This window comes from Oncorhynchus kisutch, linkage group LG28 (genome assembly GCF_002021735.2).
Source record: "Oncorhynchus kisutch isolate 150728-3 linkage group LG28, Okis_V2, whole genome shotgun sequence".
NCBI lineage: Eukaryota > Metazoa > Chordata > Actinopteri > Salmoniformes > Salmonidae > Oncorhynchus > Oncorhynchus kisutch.
In genome coordinates this window covers 32,136,465-32,158,470 of record NC_034201.2, presented here as the reverse complement: position 1 = coordinate 32,158,470, position 22,006 = coordinate 32,136,465, and the positions used below count along the sequence as shown (strand labels likewise).

Genomic DNA, 22,006 nt, shown 5'->3' with positions numbered 1-22,006 from the left:
TTTGCAACTGTTGGACTAATGATTACACCCTAGGTCAGCTAGATGCAGGCAGGAGTGTGCAAGGCGATATTGAATGTGTCACTCTCTGTCGAAGTGTCACTGTCTATGACTTAAAATCATTCTCTCGACCTGTGTGCACCTACGTTGAATTCATAGGCTAGGTTGTAGCAACCTCATGATGGGTATAGGGAACATTTTTGTAGCCTAAACCTATTGATGTTAAACTGCACAGACCACCACTGGTGATAAAGAATAAAGAAACAACATTCTGAGTTTAAACACAGCTTAGCTAGTCATTAAATCATTTATTTATTTAACTAGGCAAGTCAGTTAAGAACAAATCATTATTTACAATGACGACCTAGGAACAGTGGGGGCAGGAAGACAGATTTTTTACCTTGTCTGCTTGGGGATTCGATCTAGTAACCTTTCTGTTACTGGCCCAACGCTCTAACCACTAGGCTACCTGCCGCCCAATGAGAAACAATGTATCAATAACAAAGAAATGAGTCATTTAGACATATTAAAACATTAACACTGGAACAAGTGCATCTCCACAGATAATGGAGCGCCTCCACATCTCTGGGGTGTGTTTTGTCTCACTGCCCCCTGGAGCCCAGCAGAGCACATAGCGGCACTCACACAGATGGTGAGCAGCAGATTCGGCGCCCCGACATCACAGTCCAGTGTTTACCTGGAATCACGTCAGCTTTATAAATTCATGACATTTCTATCTGCAAGGTTCCACAAGGTTTTGCCTATTGAACGTCCATACTTTGTAAAGCAGCAGCAATTGTCAACTACATTTTCCAAGATGTAAAATGTTTGGACATGCAATAGGCGATTGGCTAGTGATCGGTTCCTTCAAAATGAAATGAAAAACCAGGTACAATATTTTCATAATGAAGCATTCTTATTATTTTTGTTATATTGTAGTGTTTACAGTATAATTTGTATTGTGCATGCTTATATTATTAAACAGCTTAGATGTGACCATATTTTTTACCTTGCGCAATTAGTCCACCTCCTATTGTAACTTCATAGCTTCTGGCTATTTTGCCATCGTATCAGCCTACTTCCCAAACGCATTATAACCACCGCCAATTGTGAGTCATAACAAAAACATTTCCCAGCAGCTATTGTACGCATACAATACTGTCAGGTCTTGTTCTATATCACACTGAAAAAAATACTTGCGTCCAGCTGATATGAAAAAGTACAAATTAATAGTTTTCCCTATGTGCCCTCTCTATCGTGTGGACTCCTGAAATAATTGCTGCGCTCAGAAATTCACTTGGCCTTTTAAAATGGTCACACAGTCAAACTCCCGACACCATTTTGAGCCGCACATATCTTTACCAAAATCCGATCTGCTGCTACATGAGTAGAAAAAATGTATAGCCAGGACAAGGGGTCTGCTGCGTTTCCTCTGCACTCGCTCTCAGCCCATGTCACACTTTATAATACATCCTTGAGATCCAAGGCCGTTGCTCCGGCGATTACATTGTTACACACTTATGTCTGGTTTTATTTGCCAATGGACCACAGCGACCTATGGCTTGGAACGTGTAGCCTAGTCTTACCCATTTGTAATATTTTACAACATTCATGTCCATTACATTTTTTTTTTTATATATGCATAGCAAATATATATATATATATATTTACATTATCAGGCAGGACACGTCTGTCTCCAAGACTATGAACACGTTATGATATCAGACTCACCAAACGTCCAAGGGAATTTATTATCGTGAAGCACCTCGTCTTTAATTATATGCTGAGTCCGGAGTCACTGATTTCCCTTGTTCAATGCTGGCGGTTTTCTCCAAGGTTTGCTTCGGTGGTTTCTCATAAGCGGCGTTGGTAACATCGACATCCACACAAAGTGGGGGGATGGGAATATCGAGAGTGAACGAGGGGTAACGGAGGGGGGCAGTAAAACCTTGCAAACACAAGGGGAGGACCTTTTTCTCCTGCGTGACTGTCAAACAGGGACCAATTCAGAAGTCTCACGACCTCACACATCGATCCATCTTATCATCAAGTGCACTGGAGTTGGAAATATAGGCTACATTTATTAAGAAAAATGATGACATGATCCTTGATTAAACTTTCTGATGTATGTGTTCTCACATCTCTGTATATTGGTCCTGTTTAAATGTGTGTGCAGCAGTGGAAAATATACATTTTCACAGAGGACCGCTTGAATCCTTTATAGAATTATCATGACAGCAGGGAGGTTTTCATATAAGAAGAAATGAAAATCAAATGGGAGATTTATGGCAAATGACAGAATAGAATAGAATATTTTAGCTTTGTAAAACGTACTAGGCATCCCTGCCTTCTTATTTCTGTTGTGTTTTTGCTATTGCCATGTCAATCATGATGTATGTATATAATAGCAGCATTATCTGTGATTCAGGAAGGATGGGGCTTTTTTAGCAACAATATATATATATATATATATATATATATATATTGTTTTTTGGGGGGGGCGTGCCTGTTTTGCATGTTATTTTGGTATTGATACATGTCACATCAGTTTGCAAACAATGTTAAAAAGATATACACTACCTTTCAAAAGTTTAGGGTCATGTAGAAATGTCCATGTTTTTGAAAGAAAGCACATTTTTGGTCCATTAAAATGCTGATTTTTATGGAATATCTACAAAGGTGTACAGAGGCCCATTATCAGCAACCATCACTCCTGTGTTCCAATGGCACGTTGTGTTAGCTAATCCAAGTTTATCGTTTTAAAAAGGCTAATTGATTATTAGAAAACCCTTTTACAATTATGTTAGCACAGCTGAAAACTGTTGAACTGATTGAAGAAGAAATAAAACTGGCCTTCTTTAAAGCATTTGTGGGTTTGATTACAGGCTCAAAATGGCCAGAAACAAATAACTTTCTTCTGAATCTCGTCAGTCTATTCTTGTTCTGAGAAATGAAGGCTATTCAATGTGAGAAATTGCCAAAAAACTGAAGATCTCATACAACGCTGTGTACTACTCAGCGAACAGAACAGCAAACTGTCTCTAACCAGAATAGAAAGAGGAGTAGGAGGCCCCGATACACAACGGAGCAAGAGGACAAGTACATTAGAGTGTCTAGTTTGAGAAACAGACGCCGCACAAGTCCTCAACTGGCAGCTTCATTAAATAGTACCCTCAAAAAATGGCTTTTCTTTCAAAAACAAGGACAATTCTAAGGCACCCCGAACTTTTGAACGGTAGAGTATATAATTGAGTTGATAAAGCCGCATACAAACAGTCTCTTTTTTGTTTTCTTGGGTAAGGCAGCTCCAAAATGCAGGTGTTTCAGCCTAGCTCAGTGGTTTCTGTGGTGGTGAGCAGAAAATACGGAGTGTTGCGCCGTGATTGGCTCAGTGTTCTGTCACTCATGGGGACACTACGTCACCAAGTGTAAAGGTAGAGATAGAAAATTCTAGCCCCTTGGTTGCTGCCATAGAGTTATGTTAGAAGTTTGCATCCAAGAAAGCTCAAGGTCATTAGCCACAGATAAAATTACGTCAAATCACGTTATATGTACAGTAGCTATGATTGGACTGATCATGTCAACATCATACTTTCAAAACCTTCGCTAGCAGTCATCAATAATCAAGTCGACAATCTACTGGCAAATCCTTTTTTAATCCTTATCATATGAAGAGAAATAATGAAGAGGAATTATAAAACATATCGGTGCTCATCGACCATTGTACATAAACATTACACAAGTTGGAAATCGCAAAATCAACAATGAGTGGTTTACAGTGGCTAACAGTGGCTAACTTTAACTGCATGCATTGCAAAGCAATCACTAGCCTGCTGTTCAGTGGAGTGGCTGTGTGGTTTTCCAAGTTTAAAATTATAAACATTCAACATTGGCCATGCTGTCAATGAAGCATGCTTTGTGTCGCGCTCAAAACAACTGTTAACTCAGAACTGCGAAATCTTGACTTGGAGATATGTATACTGTAGCTAAGAAAGTAATACTGTGTATGCTGTGTAGTAAGATGTTAGTAGCCCATGTGCCTCACCCTAATAATTTGGTCTATTTACCCCTCTTAATTTTGCCTACTGTTCAGACTTGGTCATGCACATGTAGCCTATAACCTGTTTTATAGGCTACAGGGACAAGTTCTGGCCTGGTTTAGATCTTATCTGTCGGAAAGATATCAGTTTGTCTCTGTGAATGGTTTGTCCTCTGACAAATCAACTGTAAATTTCGGTGTTCCTCAAGGTTCCGTTTTAGGACCACTATTGTTTTCACTATATATTTGACCTCTTGGGGATGTCATTCGATAACATAATGTTAACTTTCACTGCTATGCAGATGGCACACAGCTGTACATTTCAATGAAACATGGTGAAGCCCTAGAATCCTGACTAGAACCAAAAGATTTGATCATATTACTCCAGTGTTAGCCTCCCTACACTGGCTTCCTGTCAAGGCAAGGGCTGATTTCAAGGTTTTACTGCTAACCTACAAAGCATTACATGGGCTTGCTCCTACCTATCTCTCTGATTTGGTCCTGCCGTACATACCTACACGTACGCTACGGTCACAAGACGCAGGCCTCCTAATTGTCCCTAGAATTTCTAAGCAAACAGCTGGAGGCAGGGCTTTCTCCTATAGAGCTACATTTTTATGGAATGGTCTGCCTACCCATGTGAGAGACGCAAACTCGGTCTCAACCTTTAAGTCTTTACTGAAGACTCATCTCTTCAGTGGGTCATATGATTGAGTGTAGTCTGGCCCAGGAGTGTGAAGGTGAACGGAAAGGCTCTGGAGCTACGAACCGCCATTGCTGTCTCTGCCTGGCCGGTTCCCCTCTTTCCACTGGGATTCTCTGCCTCTAACCGTATTACAGGGGCTGAGTCACTGGCTTACTGGTGCTCTTTCATGCTGTCCCTAGGAGGGGTGCGTCACTTGAGTGGGTTGAGTCACTGATGTGATCTTCCTGTCTGGGTTGGCGCCCCCCCTTGGGTTGTGCCGTGGCGGAGATGTTTGTGGGCTATACTCGGCCTTGTCTCAGGATGGTAAGTTGATGGTTGAAGATATCCCTCTAGTGGTGTGGGGGCTGTGCTTTGGCAAAGTGGGTGGGGTTATATCCTTCCTGTTTGGCCCTGTCCGGGGGTGTCATTGGATGGGGCCACAGTGTCTCCTGACCCCTCCTGTCTCAGCCTCGAGTATTTATGCTGCAGTAGTTTATGTGTCGGGGGGCTAGGGTCAGTTTGTTATATCTGGAGTACTTCTCCTGTCCTATCCGGTGTCCTGTGTGAATTTAAGTATGCTCTCTCTAATTCTCTCTTTCTTTCTCTCTCTTGGAGGACCTGAGCCCTAGGACCATGCCTCAGGACTACCTGGCATGATGACTCCTTGCTGTCCCCAGTCCACCTGGCCGTGCTGCAGCTCCAGTTTCAACTGTTCTGCCTGTGATTATTATTATTTGACCATGCTGGTCATTTATGAACATTTGAACATCGTGGCCATGTTCTGTTATAATCTCCACCCGGCACAGCCAGAAGAGGACTGGCCACCCCACATAGCCTGGTTCCTCTCTAGGTTTCTTCCTGGGTTTTGGCCTTTCTAGGGAGTTTTTCCGAGCCACCGTGCTTCTATACCTGTATTGCTTGCTGTTTGGGGTTTTAGGCTGGGTTTCTGTACAGCACTTTGAGATATCAGCTGATGTACGAAGGGCTATATAAATACATTTTATTTTATTTATTTTATTTTAGAGAAATGTAATCATAAAATATTGTAAGAGCTTTCATTGTCTGCTTAGTCAAACTATCATACATAATTGATCTTCGGGCTCCCGAATGGCGCAGTGGTCGAAAGCACTGCATCTCAGTGCAAGAGGCTTCACTACAGTCCCTGGTTCCAATCCAGGCTGTATCACATCCCGCTGTGATTGGGAGTCTTATAGGGTGGCACACAATTGGCCCAGCGTCGTCTGGGTTTGTAAATAACAATTTGTTCTCAACTGACTTGCCTAGTTAAATAAAGGTTAAATACAAATTATAATCCCCCTTTATTTATCATATGGTTCTGACTTGGTGTACAGGGAGAATACTGTAAGAACAGCCCATGCTGTACATTTCAAAAGTGCTAAACAAATAGTTATATTGACTATGTCCATTCTAGCTCGCCCATTAATGTCTTAATCAAAATTACAGATTGCCTCATCTGCTTGTTGTCCCCTTATGCCATAGTTTGTACATCTCAATTGTCATTAGAAACCACATTTGTTTAAGCAAATCAGCCATATCAGCTATGTTTTTTTTAAAGGCAGTAAATGAGGCTGAATTAACTGTTTCGCTGCCAGACAAGGCTCCATTGATAGCCAGGTGTAGCAGTGGTAAGATGTTGGGACTACTGTTGAGAGAGCTTTATGTAGGCCCTAACAGTTTGTGGGCACAGTTTGTCACTGTTATAGTGCAATTAATGTATTGTTTAGTGTTGTGTAGTGGCTTCACAGGCATGATTCCCACTTGTTTTTGTTGTTGTTGCCCCACCAAGATTTCCATGCTAAAATCGCCACTAAATAGCAGCAACATGTTTTGTATGATAGTTTGACGGAGTTGTATAGAATCAGATTAACATTGCAAGTCAATATTAAACAAAATTCTGCTCAAGTACTTGCTTATCTCAGCTAAATAAAGATTCCAATGATAGCCTTAACCATGTTGCTCCAAAAACCTGACTGCAGCCCCAAAAAGTTATCAATAGGTTTTAAAGGGCCAAAATATGCAACACAATTTAGGGGCAAGAGTCAGAGGTAAATGTATTTTACAAAAGTTCAATTAGGAAGGCTAGCCTGAATACTCGTTTAACTTCATCCAGTAAGCATACCATCATTCACTTTGTTTCCTATTCTTCGGGCTTAGTTAGTAGGAATGAATACAAAAATATGATCAGCATGGCGTCTTGTTTCTTCTCCTCTTTCCTATAAGCCAAGTGAGGAATGTCGTACATCTATTTACCTTATAGCCTATAAGCATGGCATAATAATGCACATTCCTCACACTTGCTGTTTAACCTATGGGCTCACGCTTGCAACTATCACTTTCCTCGCTCTCAACCAATGGCAGTAAATCGTGGGATGTATTTATGTCAACTCTTCCATGTTCTCTCAGTTGCTCTTTTTCAGCAACAGTTTTCAACAACCATCCACCTCCCCACCACCACCAACTATAATACCCTTAAGGCCAGTCATTGGAACTCCTTTTCCCAAAGGACAGCAGACCCTCTGTCACATCATCTGACCATTCCCCAAACTATTTAATAAAATGTCATATTGCATTACGTCTTTGTTGTTCTTTCAGTTAAGCCTGTACTTCCTATTTCACAACAAAGCCTCCTTCACTCATGCTGCCAAACATACCCTCATAAAACTGACTATCCTACCGATCCTTGACATGGGCGATGTCATTTACAAAATAGCCTCCATCACTCTACTCAGCAAACTGGATGTAGTCTATGACAGTGCCATCCGTCTTGTAACCAAAGCCCCATATACTACCCACCACTGCGACCTGTATGCTCTCATTGGCTGGCACTCACTACATATTCGTCGCCAAACCCACTGGCTTCAGGTCATCTATAAGTCTTTGCTCAGTAAAGCCCCGCCTTATCTCAACTCACCATAGCAACACCCACCTGTAGCACGCGCTCCAGCAGGTATATTTCACTGGTCGTCCCCAAAGCCAACACTTCCTTTGGCCGCCTTTCCTTACAGTTCTCTGCTGCCAATGACTGGAACGAATTGCAAAACTCATTGAAGCTGGAGTCTAATATTTCCCTCTCTAACTTTAAGCACCAGCTGTCAGAGCAGCTTACCGATCACTGTACCTGTACACAGCCCATCTGTAAATAGCACACCCAACTACCTCATGCCCATATTGTTATTTATCCTCTTGCTCTTTTGCACAACAGTATCTCTACTTGCACATCATCATCTGCACATCTATCACTCCAGTGTTAATGCTCAATTGTAATTATTTCGCCTCTATGGTCTATTTATTGCCTTACCTCTCTACTCTTCTACATTTGCACACACTGTACATATATTTTTCTATTGTGTTATTGTTTATGTGTAACTCTGTGTTGTTTTTGTCACACTACTTTGCTTTATCTTGGCCAGGTCGCAGTTGTAAATGAGAACTTGTTCTCAACTGGCTTACCTGGTTAAATAAAGGTGAAATTAAAAAAAGATGATCTTAGGGCCAACCAAATGCTGAGTGCCAACAAAGCACAAACATATTCAAACAGAAATACTAATACAATATTATAACATGTTATAACTCTCTGTTAGGCTTTTACAACATATTACAGATTATGGAAATTTACTATTACTGGGCCTGATGATGTGCATGTTTGCACTGAATCTGATAACTTTGATTTATCTTAGCTGGTTTGGTGTAAGGTAGTGATGTGAGGTGAGCTAGCAGCAGGTAAGTGGAGAGTACAGTCTTCTGAAATTAATGACATTTGCAGACCCTGCAGTCTAATTCCACTTGTATCACCATAAGTAAAGGGATAGGCCTGTGCTGTTCACAGAATTACTTTACTTGAGCACGCTTTCCTAGAAGCCAAATAATTGCTTGCTGTCATAATAATGTCCTTACAGGTGAGAGCTGATGTGGCATAATGTCACATCTAGTTATTTTGCAAGTTGGCTGGTGTTTTACCAAGCAATTTAGCTGAACCACACATTGGTTTGTGTCATCGTGATTGTTGAGATAACTGTTGAGACACTAGATGTCATGAATGTTATTAACATATGATATATGTTTTGTAGCCCCTTAATGACATAGGACTCAAAATAAGTGCTACCACCAAGCTTTTCAAACAGTCAGTGTGATTTCAGGCAAGGCAGGCCAGTGGATAGGGTTAAAGAAGGTCTGTTCTTCTGGAAAGGTGGAGTAAGTCTAAAAACACTTACACTCTAAACATTGCGCTACTGTGTCAGTCACCACTATGTACCATTGACCTCCGATTGAGTACTAGTCCCAGTATCCTACATAGCACACTAGTAGAGAAATGTGTGTATTTCAGAATGGCTACAAGTTCAGATTTCAGAGGTCCTCAGGTTTGCTGGGCTATGGTGAATGTTGTGGGACTGTCATGTGATGTCATAGAACGTAGTGGGTCACTGCTGACTCTTCTGACCATGATCTCCAATAAAAATACACAGCGTGTGGTACTGATAGGGGTAGGAATAGGGCCATCTAGTGGCAACGGATTGTAAGAGTTCAGAGAGTATAAATAGAGTCCCTTATGTTGAAGGTCAAACCCTGAGAGGAATCCAGCGTTCCCACAGTCACAATACAATGGCCAACATTCAGTCCCAGGCAGCAGTATGTCATCAGAACATCTGGCTGGCAGTTTTTCCCCACTAGGATACGCTTCATGACTCACACATGGTGAAAATAGAAACGGATCATCACCAAGCAGGGTTGGGGTCAATTCCATTTAAATTCCAGTCAATTCAGATGCCCCTGGACCCCCCATAACAGATCAGAAGCCCTCCCAAAAAACGAATTTAAATATCAATGTGAGGCCCAACCCCACAATTGCCAAAGATATCGACATCAGGCACCCCCATGACATTTTAGGCTCCCCAAGAGTCAATGTATAATAAGAACCCTATGGCTAAGTAAGCATCGCTACTGTCTTCCTGAAACCTGAAGTAGGGCTATTGTTAGACACAGACTCAGCACTGCATTGGCTTTTCTGGGTCAGTGGTATCACTGGTCCTTCTGGAGTACGTTGTGGTGTTGTGGCGAGGGTTCGAATCTTGGGTCCGCCATGGCAGGGATGGACCACATTATAGAGGCATTAATTGTAAAATATTACAGTGTGATTAGTAATAATGAATCTACAAACAGCTAATGTGTGTATATATATATATATATATATATATATATATATATATATATATATATATATATATATATATATATATATATATATATATACTTCTATAAATACAGTTACTGATATTGTTTCTCTGACCTTGAAAACAATTATATCCTCATTGGCTATATCCAGATCATTCTAACCATCTCAAACTCTCTATTTAATACGCTGACCTGAGGCAGTGACCATGATACAGGCACCAGAAATGAGGTCATCATTATACCTCCATGGGAATCGCTCACTTGGAGGGAACAGAGTCTTCTAGTAAGGCTTAAAATAGAGCCAGGGTGATTCCTTAGTGAATGAATCTAATACACCTTGACATTTCTGCTGGGTTCACTTAAAATAATTGACTTCTTTCTCAGCAGACCCACATTTGTGCTTATAAAAGTGCTTGGGCAACTTTCATAATGATGTTACAACAGTAACAGTATGCTCAGGTCAAGGGTGCACCTGAGTTAAAACAGGAATCAGAAACGGACAGGCCGTATGGCATTTTGGGCAAATGGCAGATGGGCTGGTCCATCTTTAGCCCAGTGGATTGGTAAAAAAAAATGTTGACCTAGAATTACCATTATTTGGATAATAATGGGTGTCTAAAGGAAAGAAATGTGGCAGTGTGTTAGAAATGCCCCACCTGATTTCTGGTATCAGTCTGTCCCTGACAGGAAGGTTCTCCTGAGTTACCCAAAGAAAACTAACAGTTAGCTAATTATCATGGTGTTATTTTAATTCAGGGATTAAGGTTTTTGTGTGTTATGCCTCTTTCACTACGTGCTATCAACACATGCAGTAGTCCAAGAAGCCCAAAGACAGATGACAACACGTGCAAAATATAAAGAAAGGCAAAGCAGAGACAATTTACTAAATAGTGGAGGAATAAGAGGAGTTGGAGACGGAAAGTGAAAACATTCCAGCCAGAGAGGGAAGCAGAAGACGAATCAGGAGAGAAGGTGTGGCCAATCCAGGCCCACTAATCCCAAATGATCTAGTTCAGCCCTATTCTCCGCCTCTCGCTCTCAGATTAGAAGTGTGGGCCAGAATAAAAATAAAGGCACCGTAAAGGCATCTCTCTGACTCTCTGCAGACGACTCCTCAAACAAGAACAAACACTTGAAAAACATAAAACATACACCCCTGGCACAAACACGCTTTTGGGTTTCCTCTCTGGATTATTTGGGGTGAGGAATTGTAACATGGACAGATCTCCGACCATACACATAGCTCTGCTGAAGTCAGGCTGGCTCTGGAGACAGAGTGAGTACTATAGATTCAATGTTTCTCAAATAATGCCATGTTGTAATCTAACCTCGTGTCTACCTGTTTTGGTCTCAGATAAAGCCTTAGCCATTGCAGGTACTATCTTTACCAAGTGTAGACTTCAACAGCTAAACATAGCATAAGAAGTTGTGTGGGGCACTAGTATGAGAGAAATGTCAGCACTGTATATGAAACACAGGTTAAGGCCAGGCACCACAGGCTGAAAATGTTTGCATCTACCTATCAATTTTGAGATTTGTTTGGATTTTGGTCCGTTAATATTAATATTTTCAAAAACTAAACATAAACATGCTCAAATCTTAATGAAAATGTTGATTTTCTTTATTTTATCATACTATCATCAAAATGTCATGAATTTAACCACTTTAAAATGGCCATACATACATCATTTCAAAGCTCACTACATTGAATTAAACATCATTTAAAAGCCCATGTAATAGAGAATGTCACAAACTATTTAGCATATTTTAATACAATATTTCAGATTGTTTTTTGTTTTTTTAAGTATTATAATTATGTCTAAATTCAACTGGTAAAAATAGATTGAGATATGATTATGCCTGGCCTTAAGTGGTGTGTGAGGTCTGTAGCGATCTTTGCTCAAGTCCACAGTCCATGCCACTCTCTCCAAAAACAGTTCTCCCATGTTCTTAAAACTGACTCCACTGAAAACAAAATGGAGGACTCTGTTGATGTCATCAAGATCGCTAACAGATTAACCTACAGTACCTACCATTTAGCTTGTTTTGATGAAGCCATTGCACTAAAGGGCATCTTTGCCCTATTTATTGAGTTGTGGTTGCTTGTGAAAACTATTGGATTTTTAACTAATATCAGAATCGTTCTAGAAGGTGAATGTTACAACTGTTATGAAATTCCAACCCTTACTCTGTTTGTCCAGCCTGGCCATAATCTAATTAGCTTCCTGTCTGTGTTAGCAAATCAGTGACTCAATCAGAAAGGCCACAAGCCAACTACTGGGGATTCACCCGCCGGGGAAAAACATATACAGATTTACAGCTTTGACAATATAAAAACAAAACACTCAAAATGGCTGTAGGTTTACCCATTATAGACCCACTGACTAGAATGCGTCTTTGAGATTCTTCTTGTAACAAAAATTGCTATATAAATGTAATTGATTATTGTTATTACTACTATTATAATATGCTGAATTGAGACAGAATCATATCTGGCTGGCAGTGCATTTCAGTTATTGTGGATAAATAAAAGTATACAAAAAGTCCAAACTGACCGTTAGGAAAGTGGACATCTTAACCTAACCCGAATTCTACTCCACTTCACCCTACATCTCCCCCCACGCTCTTCCTGCCTCCTTTCTTCTGTCAGCATCCATCTTAAAGCGGTGGAAGCTGAATTGGTGTGACCTGTGGATCGATGGGAGCATGGTCTTCTACAAGACGGACAGCAGGCGAGAATTTGTGCACCGTGTGGGTCTCAAGACCAGCTGTGTGAGCGTCAAGTCTGGCCTGGAGAGTGCAGGTGAGGAGGGAGTTTCTGGAAAGATGGGGATGTTCAACATGGCAATGGATGCTTCCGAAATGGCAATCTATTCCCTAGGCCTATAGTGCACTACTTTTGACCAGAGCCCCATGAGACATGCTGTATGCTTTATTACAGAAATAAAGTGGACTGAGGAGTCCAAATATCTGTATTGACCTCCAAAAGATTTTGGCCTTTGCTGTGGACTTATGTGTGTGTAACCCTAGCTGTCTATGTTGTTGTACAGGTCTCTCTCCCCCAGAGAACCAGCCAAGTGAGAACATGGTGGTGGTGCAGCTTAGAGATGGCTCCACTGTGATCCTGTGTGCCAACAGTGAGGACGAGGCACTGTGAGTCTATATTATTTCTCTCTCACACACACACACTCTCTTAGATTGCACACACTCTCTCTCATTCCACTTCCTCTCTTTCTCCTTTTGTCATTCTGTTTTTGCAGAGCATGGAAGTTGACAATTCTAGAGGCGAGACAAAACCCAGTAAGTAAACCGGTAAACCAGGGTTTCCCAAACTCTTATTCTTAGAGGACATTCTTGTCTTATCGTCTTGTCTTTCCCACTTAGTTCCCATATGACCCATACGACGACTCGTACCAGTCCGTCCCAATGGACGGCAACAACACCATCTACCTCACCCCTGGATCAGGTAAAGACAACACAACACCCAAGCTCTGAGTCGTATTCATTATTGCACATTGTGGCAAAATGTTTTGCAACGAAAAATTAAAACAAGCGTTTCTTATTGGACAAGTTCAGGTAGTCCCTCCTTATTTAAGTCCATTTTCTACTGTTAGGTGCCTAGTGAATACAACTCTGATTTCAGCAAGTCAACAGGGTGACTCTAGCACTCCTTTCCAAAACTCCCTAAAATCAGTTGACATAACTATCCTGGTTACATCAAATCAGAAAAGTCTAATAAAACACACTTGTATATTCACTTATGCTCCCGTAAATACTGTAGTACATCTTATACTCAGCATCCTGTCTCTCCCTCTCTCTCAGGTACCCACCACATACTGATCCAGAGAGACCCATACGACGGCATAGGAGAGCAGGTGGCACTGGGGCTACTGGCGGGCATGGCGGCGGGCGCTGCCATGCGCTCCTTCCTCTGGATGCCCTTGTTCTTCTGCTGATAGAGAAGGTCTTTGATCTGGACCAAGATGCTTGCTTGGGCGCCCTCCCCCAGTGCGCTAGCTCCATGAGCAGGGAGGCACGGTTGGGAAATGCCCAGGCTGCTGTAGGCCTCATTCCTACAAGTCTTATTATTGTATTTCACACACAATTTATTTCCTGTTGCAGAATAATAGTGCACGAATGTGTGTGTGTGTTTTAAGTTTTAATGTCACATGCACACGTACAGTGAAATGCCTTTCTTGCAAGCTCTAACCACAACAATGCAGTAATCAATAACGATGTAATACTAAAAATAACAAGGTAGAACAAAAACACAGAAGATATAAAAATAATAAGAACACGATAAAGTAAGTAAGCATACTATATCAGGGTCATTGTGTTTGTGTGAGCGTGCATGCATGTGTGAGCGAACGTGTGTGTTGATAAATTGGTTTACAGAACAGGTTGATGATAACATAAATATGTCCTTTATAACATAAGCTGTGTGAACTCAACCTATTTAGTAGAAATGCATATGAAATGTATACGGTATGCAACATACAGGGTGTATGAAAAACAGCAATGTCCTGATCCGCATATTCAGCTGCCTGAGGTTAATGGACCCCCCCCCCCCCCCCCCCCCACACACACACACACACACATACACACATACACAGAAATATTGACTGAAATTATGTTTAAGTTGAAAAATTGAGGTGCAAAAATGTATCACTTTTATTAACCTTAGATCCTGTATTTAAGCTCATGTACAGAATGTAATTCACTGAGTACAATGCTGCTGTTGTTGTCAAATTTAATAAAACTTTTCAAAGCCATGGATATGAGAATTAATATTCGATGACAGAATACTTCCTTGCTTAATTCCTATTTAGGACATAAGGCTTCTGTCTGGAGATGGTGTTCCATGACAGACCACAGTCCTTCATATCCGTCTCCATTGTTCACCTACATGTCTCTTTGGGGCAGCCACACTTTCTTTCTATAATATAAGAGATAGACAAATATGTATTCAATATGTATAATGTATTACACATCAGTAGTTGCCTACACACTAGTCACTCACAATCTACGTTGATGTCATTTTTCTCCAAAACAATATTCACATCATGGTGAACTTCAGAGAAGCACACCATTAGAGACAGAGCTCATGAAACTACCCATCTCCTACCAACTCACAGTTAGCCTACATTCAGGGGTGAAATTGATGGGGAATGACTGGGAACTGAATTCCCAAATTAAACTCATTTTAACATCTAAACATTTCTTTAAAAATGAATTCACACTGACACAGAGGGATTAAAAATCATTGTAAAAACCTGCTTGTTCATGTTGTTTTTAGCATGGATTCATAAACCAAGAATCTGAATCTGACCCTTCCACATCCATGCCTACCCAGTTCTCACCATAAAAAAATAAACCATCCTACAAAATCAAGGGTTGTTTTTTGTTGTTTGAAATGACATTCTCCTTAGTAACACTGTTATTCAAACTGGTCAATCATAATGGGAAGGCTGTTGTAAAGTAGGGCTACAGTAAGCGAAATTATGCACTATATAAATGACTTAATCTCTAAATGATAAGATTACATATTTAGTAATTTTTTTCAATGAAGCTCTCAAATCATGACTAAACAAAACCCTTGATTTTGCACCTTAAATAATCGTTGATATTCCATTTTGACGATCAATTGGCATCCAATTATGATTTCAAAGATTCCATGGTAGGATATACTGAGATGTTTCTCTACATGGATTACAATATTATTAAGGTTTAAATGAATGAAAACAACCCCTGAATTAAAGAGGCTATATGGAACTTTTGCTTCTGGCGTGCTCTTGAGCCAAAAGGGGTCCCAAATCGACAGAAATGTTCCAGAAATAACTTTATAGGCCTTAATGACACTCAGAGGGAACCATTAGCCTATAGCCTCGCTGTAATGTTATGCCATATGAAAAAAAAAAACATTTTGCTTTCTTTTACCACTTTCCCAGATTGTGTGATGCGGTGTTGGTTGTTTTGAAGATTGTCACCAAACTGCCATATTTTCATACACAAGCCGCGGCCTAGGCCTGCCTAGCTGAGATACCCCCAACTTTGTTCTCTTACACCGACACGGAGGCGGAATTGGTTTTGATAGTTTAAAAAACGGTTGATTTCATAGCTACAACACTGTGTCACCATCACTCAATACTTGTAAAAATGTAAATTCTGAAAAGGCTTTATCTTTACCTATGCTAGTACTGTACAACCGCGGTGCTTCCGCGTGGTGGTGAAATTCATACTTTTAATAAAAACTTTAATCGAATACAACCGCCGACTTTTTTGTAATTTGTGTTGCTAACCTGGAGACGTAACGCCCGTCGTGTACTGCTGGCTGGGCTGCAACCTAAACTGAGATTCAATCCGCACAGTGTATTCGCGTATAGTTGGGCAACACAAACCCGCTATCCAACCACAGATAGAACAATGCGACAGATATTTCACTGGATGCATAAATATGAAGCATCCGCTTGGCGTTTCTACGGTAGTGAGAGAAAGCCCACTGACGCGCAATGGGAGAAGATGGAACTAGATGGATTTTGGCCTACATTCTGCAAATGTTGTCATCGATTAAACATTTGATCTTAATACAGTTTTCTGTTCCCAAAAATAGAATTTATTATGTATAGAGTGGACTAAGTTTTGTAGACTTTAGCCTTGCACACGCGCATTTAACATAGTAGGCGTTCCCTAACAGAAATATGCAGATATATGCTAGAACGGACCAATAGGATCTCGCTAGCTCGTGCTTGGCTCTGCCCACCTCCTTGCTTGTTCTGCCCACTATGACTCATCTGTTCCCATTGGAAACGACAGGCTGGGGTCTATTTTGGTTTAGTTATACAAATCTTTTGTCCAACTGTTGCCTACCATAGCCTCCTGCTGCTCCACCGACAGCGCCATGCCAGCCAGGATGCCTGCATGCCCCATGTGCCCTTGTTTTTTAAAACAATGTCAGGTACATACAGGGATGACAGAAAGGGTAGTGGTTTTTCTGGCTCAGGTTCAAAGAGACATGCCATTCCACTGAACCTGCCCTGGAGACGGTTCCTTAGCCACTGAAGATCCTCATGTGTGGACTCTCAAGACAGAGGGCTGTAGTCTCTGGCCGGTTACAGGTCCTCCACTGACTGCACCTGGTTGCGCATGGCTGGCTTCATAGGGCCAATATTGTGAACCGTCAAAATAGGCTGCATGGCTACACTTTTGAGCTCCACGGAGGCATTCACATGTGGCAGAGAGAATCCCCTGGTCACCTATAGGTACCTGCCAAGAGGAAGGATGGACACCAACCAAGGTGGCATAGCAGTTCAGACGTCTTTTGTCCTCGTCTTGTTGTGTCCTGTATATATATATATTTACAACTTTTTCACATACATTTTATTTTTATTTTCCATCAACTCATCTTCAAAACACTCTTCTGCAACCCGCCTCACCAATGTATATTTATAAAAAAGTATTATTTACCTCAGATCTGTAATCCTCCAAGAAGCTAGCCAGAAACTCCAAGAAGCTAGCCTGAAACTAGCCAGAAGCTAGTTCAGAAGCTAGTTAGCTCCTCTACTGGCAAATCGTTAGTATTCAGCTAACCACGTTTTGTGGTCATCAGCTATCCTTTAGCTCGAAAATCTATCGCCAGTTCTGTACGGTGCAGCGCGGCTCGGAACGGAACACACCGGACCAATTTTTCTCTCCATGTCCCTGGATTTCGACTGCTCTCTGGACATTCATACCCGGATCTCACAGCTAGCTAGCTGCTATCCGTGTGACTATCGGCCTTCGTCGATTCCGGAGCAAACATCAATTATCCCGGAGCTAGCAAGCTCCGTCAATCACTCCTGAGTTCCATCAATCACACCTGGGCTGCAGTCACCTATCCGGACCCGTTTTACTGCCTTCGCGGAGCCCCACCGGGCCTTCACAACTGGACTGCCGACGTTATCTACCCGAAGGAGTTATTCGGCTGGCTCCTCCGTCGCGACGTTACCTGAACGCCCATCTGCGGCCTGCTAACCGTTAGCTGTCTTACCGGCTGCTATCTGAATAGACAATCGGACATTTATTTTTATTTTTTATTATTATTATTATGTTTTCTTCTTGGGCCTCTATAACTATATCTATTGTTTTTATTTTTGTTGTTGTTGTGTGATTTGGATTAATCCCCTCTACCACACGGAACCCCACTAATCTACTGACGGAACGCAAGAGGTGGCTAACAACAGACCTCCATCCTATGCTAGCTTGCTACCGATGCCCTGGCTAGCTGTCTAAATCACCAACCAACCTCTCCACTCACCGGAACCTTTTGATCACTCGACTAAGCATGCCTCTCCTTAATGTCAATATGTCTTGTCCATTGCTGTTCTGGTTAGTGTTTATTGGCTTATTTCACTGTAGAGCCTCCAGTCCTGCTCACTATACCTTATCCAACCTATTAGTTCCACCACCCACACATGCAATGACATCTCCTGGTTTCAACGATGTTTCTAGAGACAATATCTCTCTCTTCATCACTCAATACCTAGGTTTACCTCCACTGTATTCACATCCTACCATACATTTGTCTGTACATTATACCTTGATGCTATTTTATCGCCCCCAGAAACCTCCTTTTACTCTATGTTCCAGACGTTCTAGACGACCAATTCTCATAGCTTTTAGCCGTACCCTTATTCTACTCCTCCTATGTTCCTCTGGCGATGTAGAGGTGAATCCAGGCCCTGCAGTGCCTAGCTCCACTCCTATTCCCCAGGCGCTCTCTTTTGACGACTTCTGTAACTAATAGCCTTGGTTTCATGCATGTTAACATTAGAAGCCTCCTCCCTAAGTTTGTTCTATTCACTGCTTTAGCACACTCTGCCAACCCGGATGTTCTAGCTGTGTCTGAATCCTGGCTTAGGAAGACCACCAAAAATTCAGACATTTTAATTCCAAACTACAACATTTTCAGACAAGATAGAACTGCCAAAGGGGGCGGTGTTGCAATCTACTGCAAAGATAGCCTGCAGAGTTCTGTCCTACTATCCAGGTCTGTACCCAAACAATTTGAACTTCTACTTTTAAAAATCCACCTCTCTAAAAACAAGTCTCTCACCGTTGCCGCCTGCTATAGACCACCCTCTGCCCCCAGCTGTGCTCTGGACACCATATGTGAACTGATTGCCCCCCATCTATCTTCAGAGTTCGTGCTGCTAGGCGACCTAAACTGGAACATGCTTAACACCCCAGCCATCCTACAATCTAAACTTGATGCCCTCAATCTCACACAAATTATCAATGAACCTACCAGGTACCTCCCCAAAGCCTTAAACACGGGCACCCTCATAGATATCATCCTAACCAACTTCCCCTCTAAATACACCTCTGCTGTCTTCAACCAAGATCTCAGCGATCACTGCCTCATTGCCTGCATCCGTAATGGGTCAGCGGTCAAACGACCTCCACTCATCACTGTAAAACGCTCCCTGAAACACTTCTGCGAGCAGGCCTTTCTAATCGACCTGGCCGGGGTATCCTGGAAGGATATTGATCTCATCCCGTCAGTAGAGGATGCCTGGATATTTTTTTTTAAATGCCTTCCTAACCATCTTAAATAAACATGCCCCATTCAAGAAATTTAGAACCAGGAACAGATATAGCCCTTGGTTCTCCCCAGACCTGACTGCCCTTAACCAACACAAAAACATCCTATGGCGTTCTGCATTAGCATCGAACAGCCCCCGTGATATGCAGCTGTTCAGGGAAGCTAGAAACCATTATACACAGGCAGTTAGAAAAGCCAAGGCTAGCTTTTTCAAGCAGAAATTTGCTTCCTGCAACACTAACTCAAAAAAGTTCTGGGACACTGTAAAGTCCATGGAGAATAAGAACACCTCCTCCCAGCTGCCCACTGCACTGAAGATAGGAAACACTGTCACCACTGATAAATCCACCATAATTGAGAATTTCAATAAGCATTTTTCTACGGCTGGCCATGCTTTCCACCTGGCTACTTCTACCCCGGACAACAGCACTGCACCCCCAACAGCAACTCGCCCAAGCCTTCCGCATTTCTCCTTCTCCCAAATCCATTCAGCTGATGTTCTGAAAGAGCTGCAAAATCTGGACCCCTACAAATCAGCCGGGCTAGACAATCTGGACCCTTTCTTTCTAAAATTATCTGCCGAAATTGTTGCCACCCCTATTACTAGCCTGTTCAACCTCTCTTTCGTGTCGTCTGAGATTCCCAAAGATTGGAAAGCAGCTGCGGTCATCCCCCTCTTCAAAGGGGGGGACACTCTTGACCCAAACTGCTACAGACCTATATCTATCCTACCGTGCCTTTCTAAGGTCTTCGAAAGCCAAGTCAACAAACAGATTACCGACCATTTCGAATCTCACCATACCTTCTCTGCTATGCAATCTGGTTTCAGAGCTGGTCATGGGTGCACCTCAGCCACGCTCAAGGTCCTAAATGATATCTTAACCGCCATCGATAAGAAACATTACTGTGCAGCCGTATTCATTGATCTGGCCAAGGCTTTCGACTCTGTCAATCACCATATCCTCATCGGCAGACTCGACAGCCTTGGTTTCTCAAATGATTGCCTCGCCTGGTTCACCAACTACTTCTCTGATAGAGTTCAGTGTGTCAAATCGGAGGGTCTGCTGTCCGGACCTCTGGCAGTCTCTATGGGGGTGCCACAGGGTTCAATTCTTGGACCGACTCTCTTCTCTGTATACATCAATGAGGTCGCTCTTGCTGCTGGTGAGTCCCTGATCCACCTCTACGCAGACGACACCATTCTGTATACTTCCGGCCCTTCTTTGGACACTGTGTTAACAACCCTCCAGGCAAGCTTCAATGCCATACAACTCTCCTTCCGTGGCCTCCAATTGCTCTTAAATACAAGTAAAACTAAATGCATGCTCTTCAACCGATCGCTACCTGCACCTACCCGCCTGTCCAACATCACTACTCTGGACGGCTCTGACTTAGAATGCGTGGACAACTACAAATACTTAGGTGTCTGGTTAGACTGTAAACTCTCCTTCCAGACCCATATCAAACATCTCCAATCCAAAGTTAAATCTAGAATTGGCTTCCTATTTCGCAACAAAGCATCCTTCACTCATGCTGCCAAACATACCCTTGTAAAACTGACCATCCTACCAATCCTCGACTTTGGCGATGTCATTTACAAAATAGCCTCCAATACCCTACTCAACAAATTGGATGCAGTCTATCACAGTGCAATCCGTTTTATCACCAAAGCCCCATATACTACCCACCATTGTGACCTGTACGCTCTCGTTGGCTGGCCCTCGCTTCATACTCGTCGCCAAACCCACTGGCTCCATGTCATCTACAAGACCCTGCTAGGTAAAGTCCCCCCTTATCTCAGCTCGCTGGTCACCATAGCATCTCCCACCTGTAGCACACGCTCCAGCAGGTATATCTCTCTAGTCACCCCCAAAACCAATTCTTTCTTTGGCCGCCTCTCCTTCCAGTTCTCTGCTGCCAATGACTGGAACGAACTACAAAAATCTCTGAAACTGGAAACACTTATCTCCCTCACTAGCTTTAAGCACCAACTGTCAGAGCAGCTCACAGATTACTGCACCTGTACATAGCCCACCTATAATTTAGCCCAAACAACTACCTCTTTCCCAACTGTATTTCATTTTAATTTATTTATTTATTTTGCTCCTTTGCACCCCATTATTTTTATTTCTACTTTGCACATTCTTCCATTGCAAAACTACCATTCCAGTATTTTACTTGCTATATTGTATTTACTTTGCCATCATGGCCTTTTTTGCCTTTACCTCCCTTCTCACCTCATTTGCTCACATTGTATATAGACTTGTTTATACTGCATTATTGACTGTATGTTTGTTTTTACTCCATGTGTAACTCTGTGTCGTTTTATCTGTCGAACTGCTTTGCTTTATCTTGCCCAGGTCGCAATTGTAAATGAGAACTTGTTCTCAACTTGCCTACCTGGTTAAATAAAGGTAAAATAAAAATAAATAAATAAATAAAAGTGCCATATGCCTTTCAATACATGACTTTGAACACCTTGAAAAGCATTTATTGCAAGAAATGTGCTATATAA

General features: G+C 42.0%; 2 protein-coding genes across 3 annotated transcripts in view; one reads left to right on the top strand and one right to left on the bottom strand.

The window, feature by feature from the left end:
- LOC109872618 (protein FAM168A) overlaps positions 1-2,104 on the bottom strand; it is a 50,343-nt gene extending 48,239 nt beyond the window's left edge. Inside the window, exon 1 of one of the 2 annotated variants that reach the window (XM_031808427.1) lies at positions 1,729-2,104. The gene's annotated coding sequence lies outside the window, so the exon portion shown is untranslated. The remainder of the gene's footprint in view (positions 1-1,728) is intronic. The other variant, XM_031808426.1, reaches the window with a different exon arrangement.
- An 8,844-nt stretch (positions 2,105-10,948) lies between these two features.
- On the top strand, positions 10,949-14,683 carry LOC109873015 (pleckstrin homology domain-containing family B member 1). Its single transcript, XM_020464494.2, has 6 exons — positions 10,949-11,187; positions 12,562-12,714; positions 12,962-13,064; positions 13,172-13,211; positions 13,296-13,377; positions 13,734-14,683. Exons 1-6 carry the CDS (start codon positions 11,127-11,129, stop codon positions 13,865-13,867), a joined length of 573 nt encoding a protein of 190 aa, XP_020320083.1. The 5' UTR covers positions 10,949-11,126; the 3' UTR covers positions 13,868-14,683.
- Positions 14,684-22,006: the final 7,323 nt, after the last annotated feature.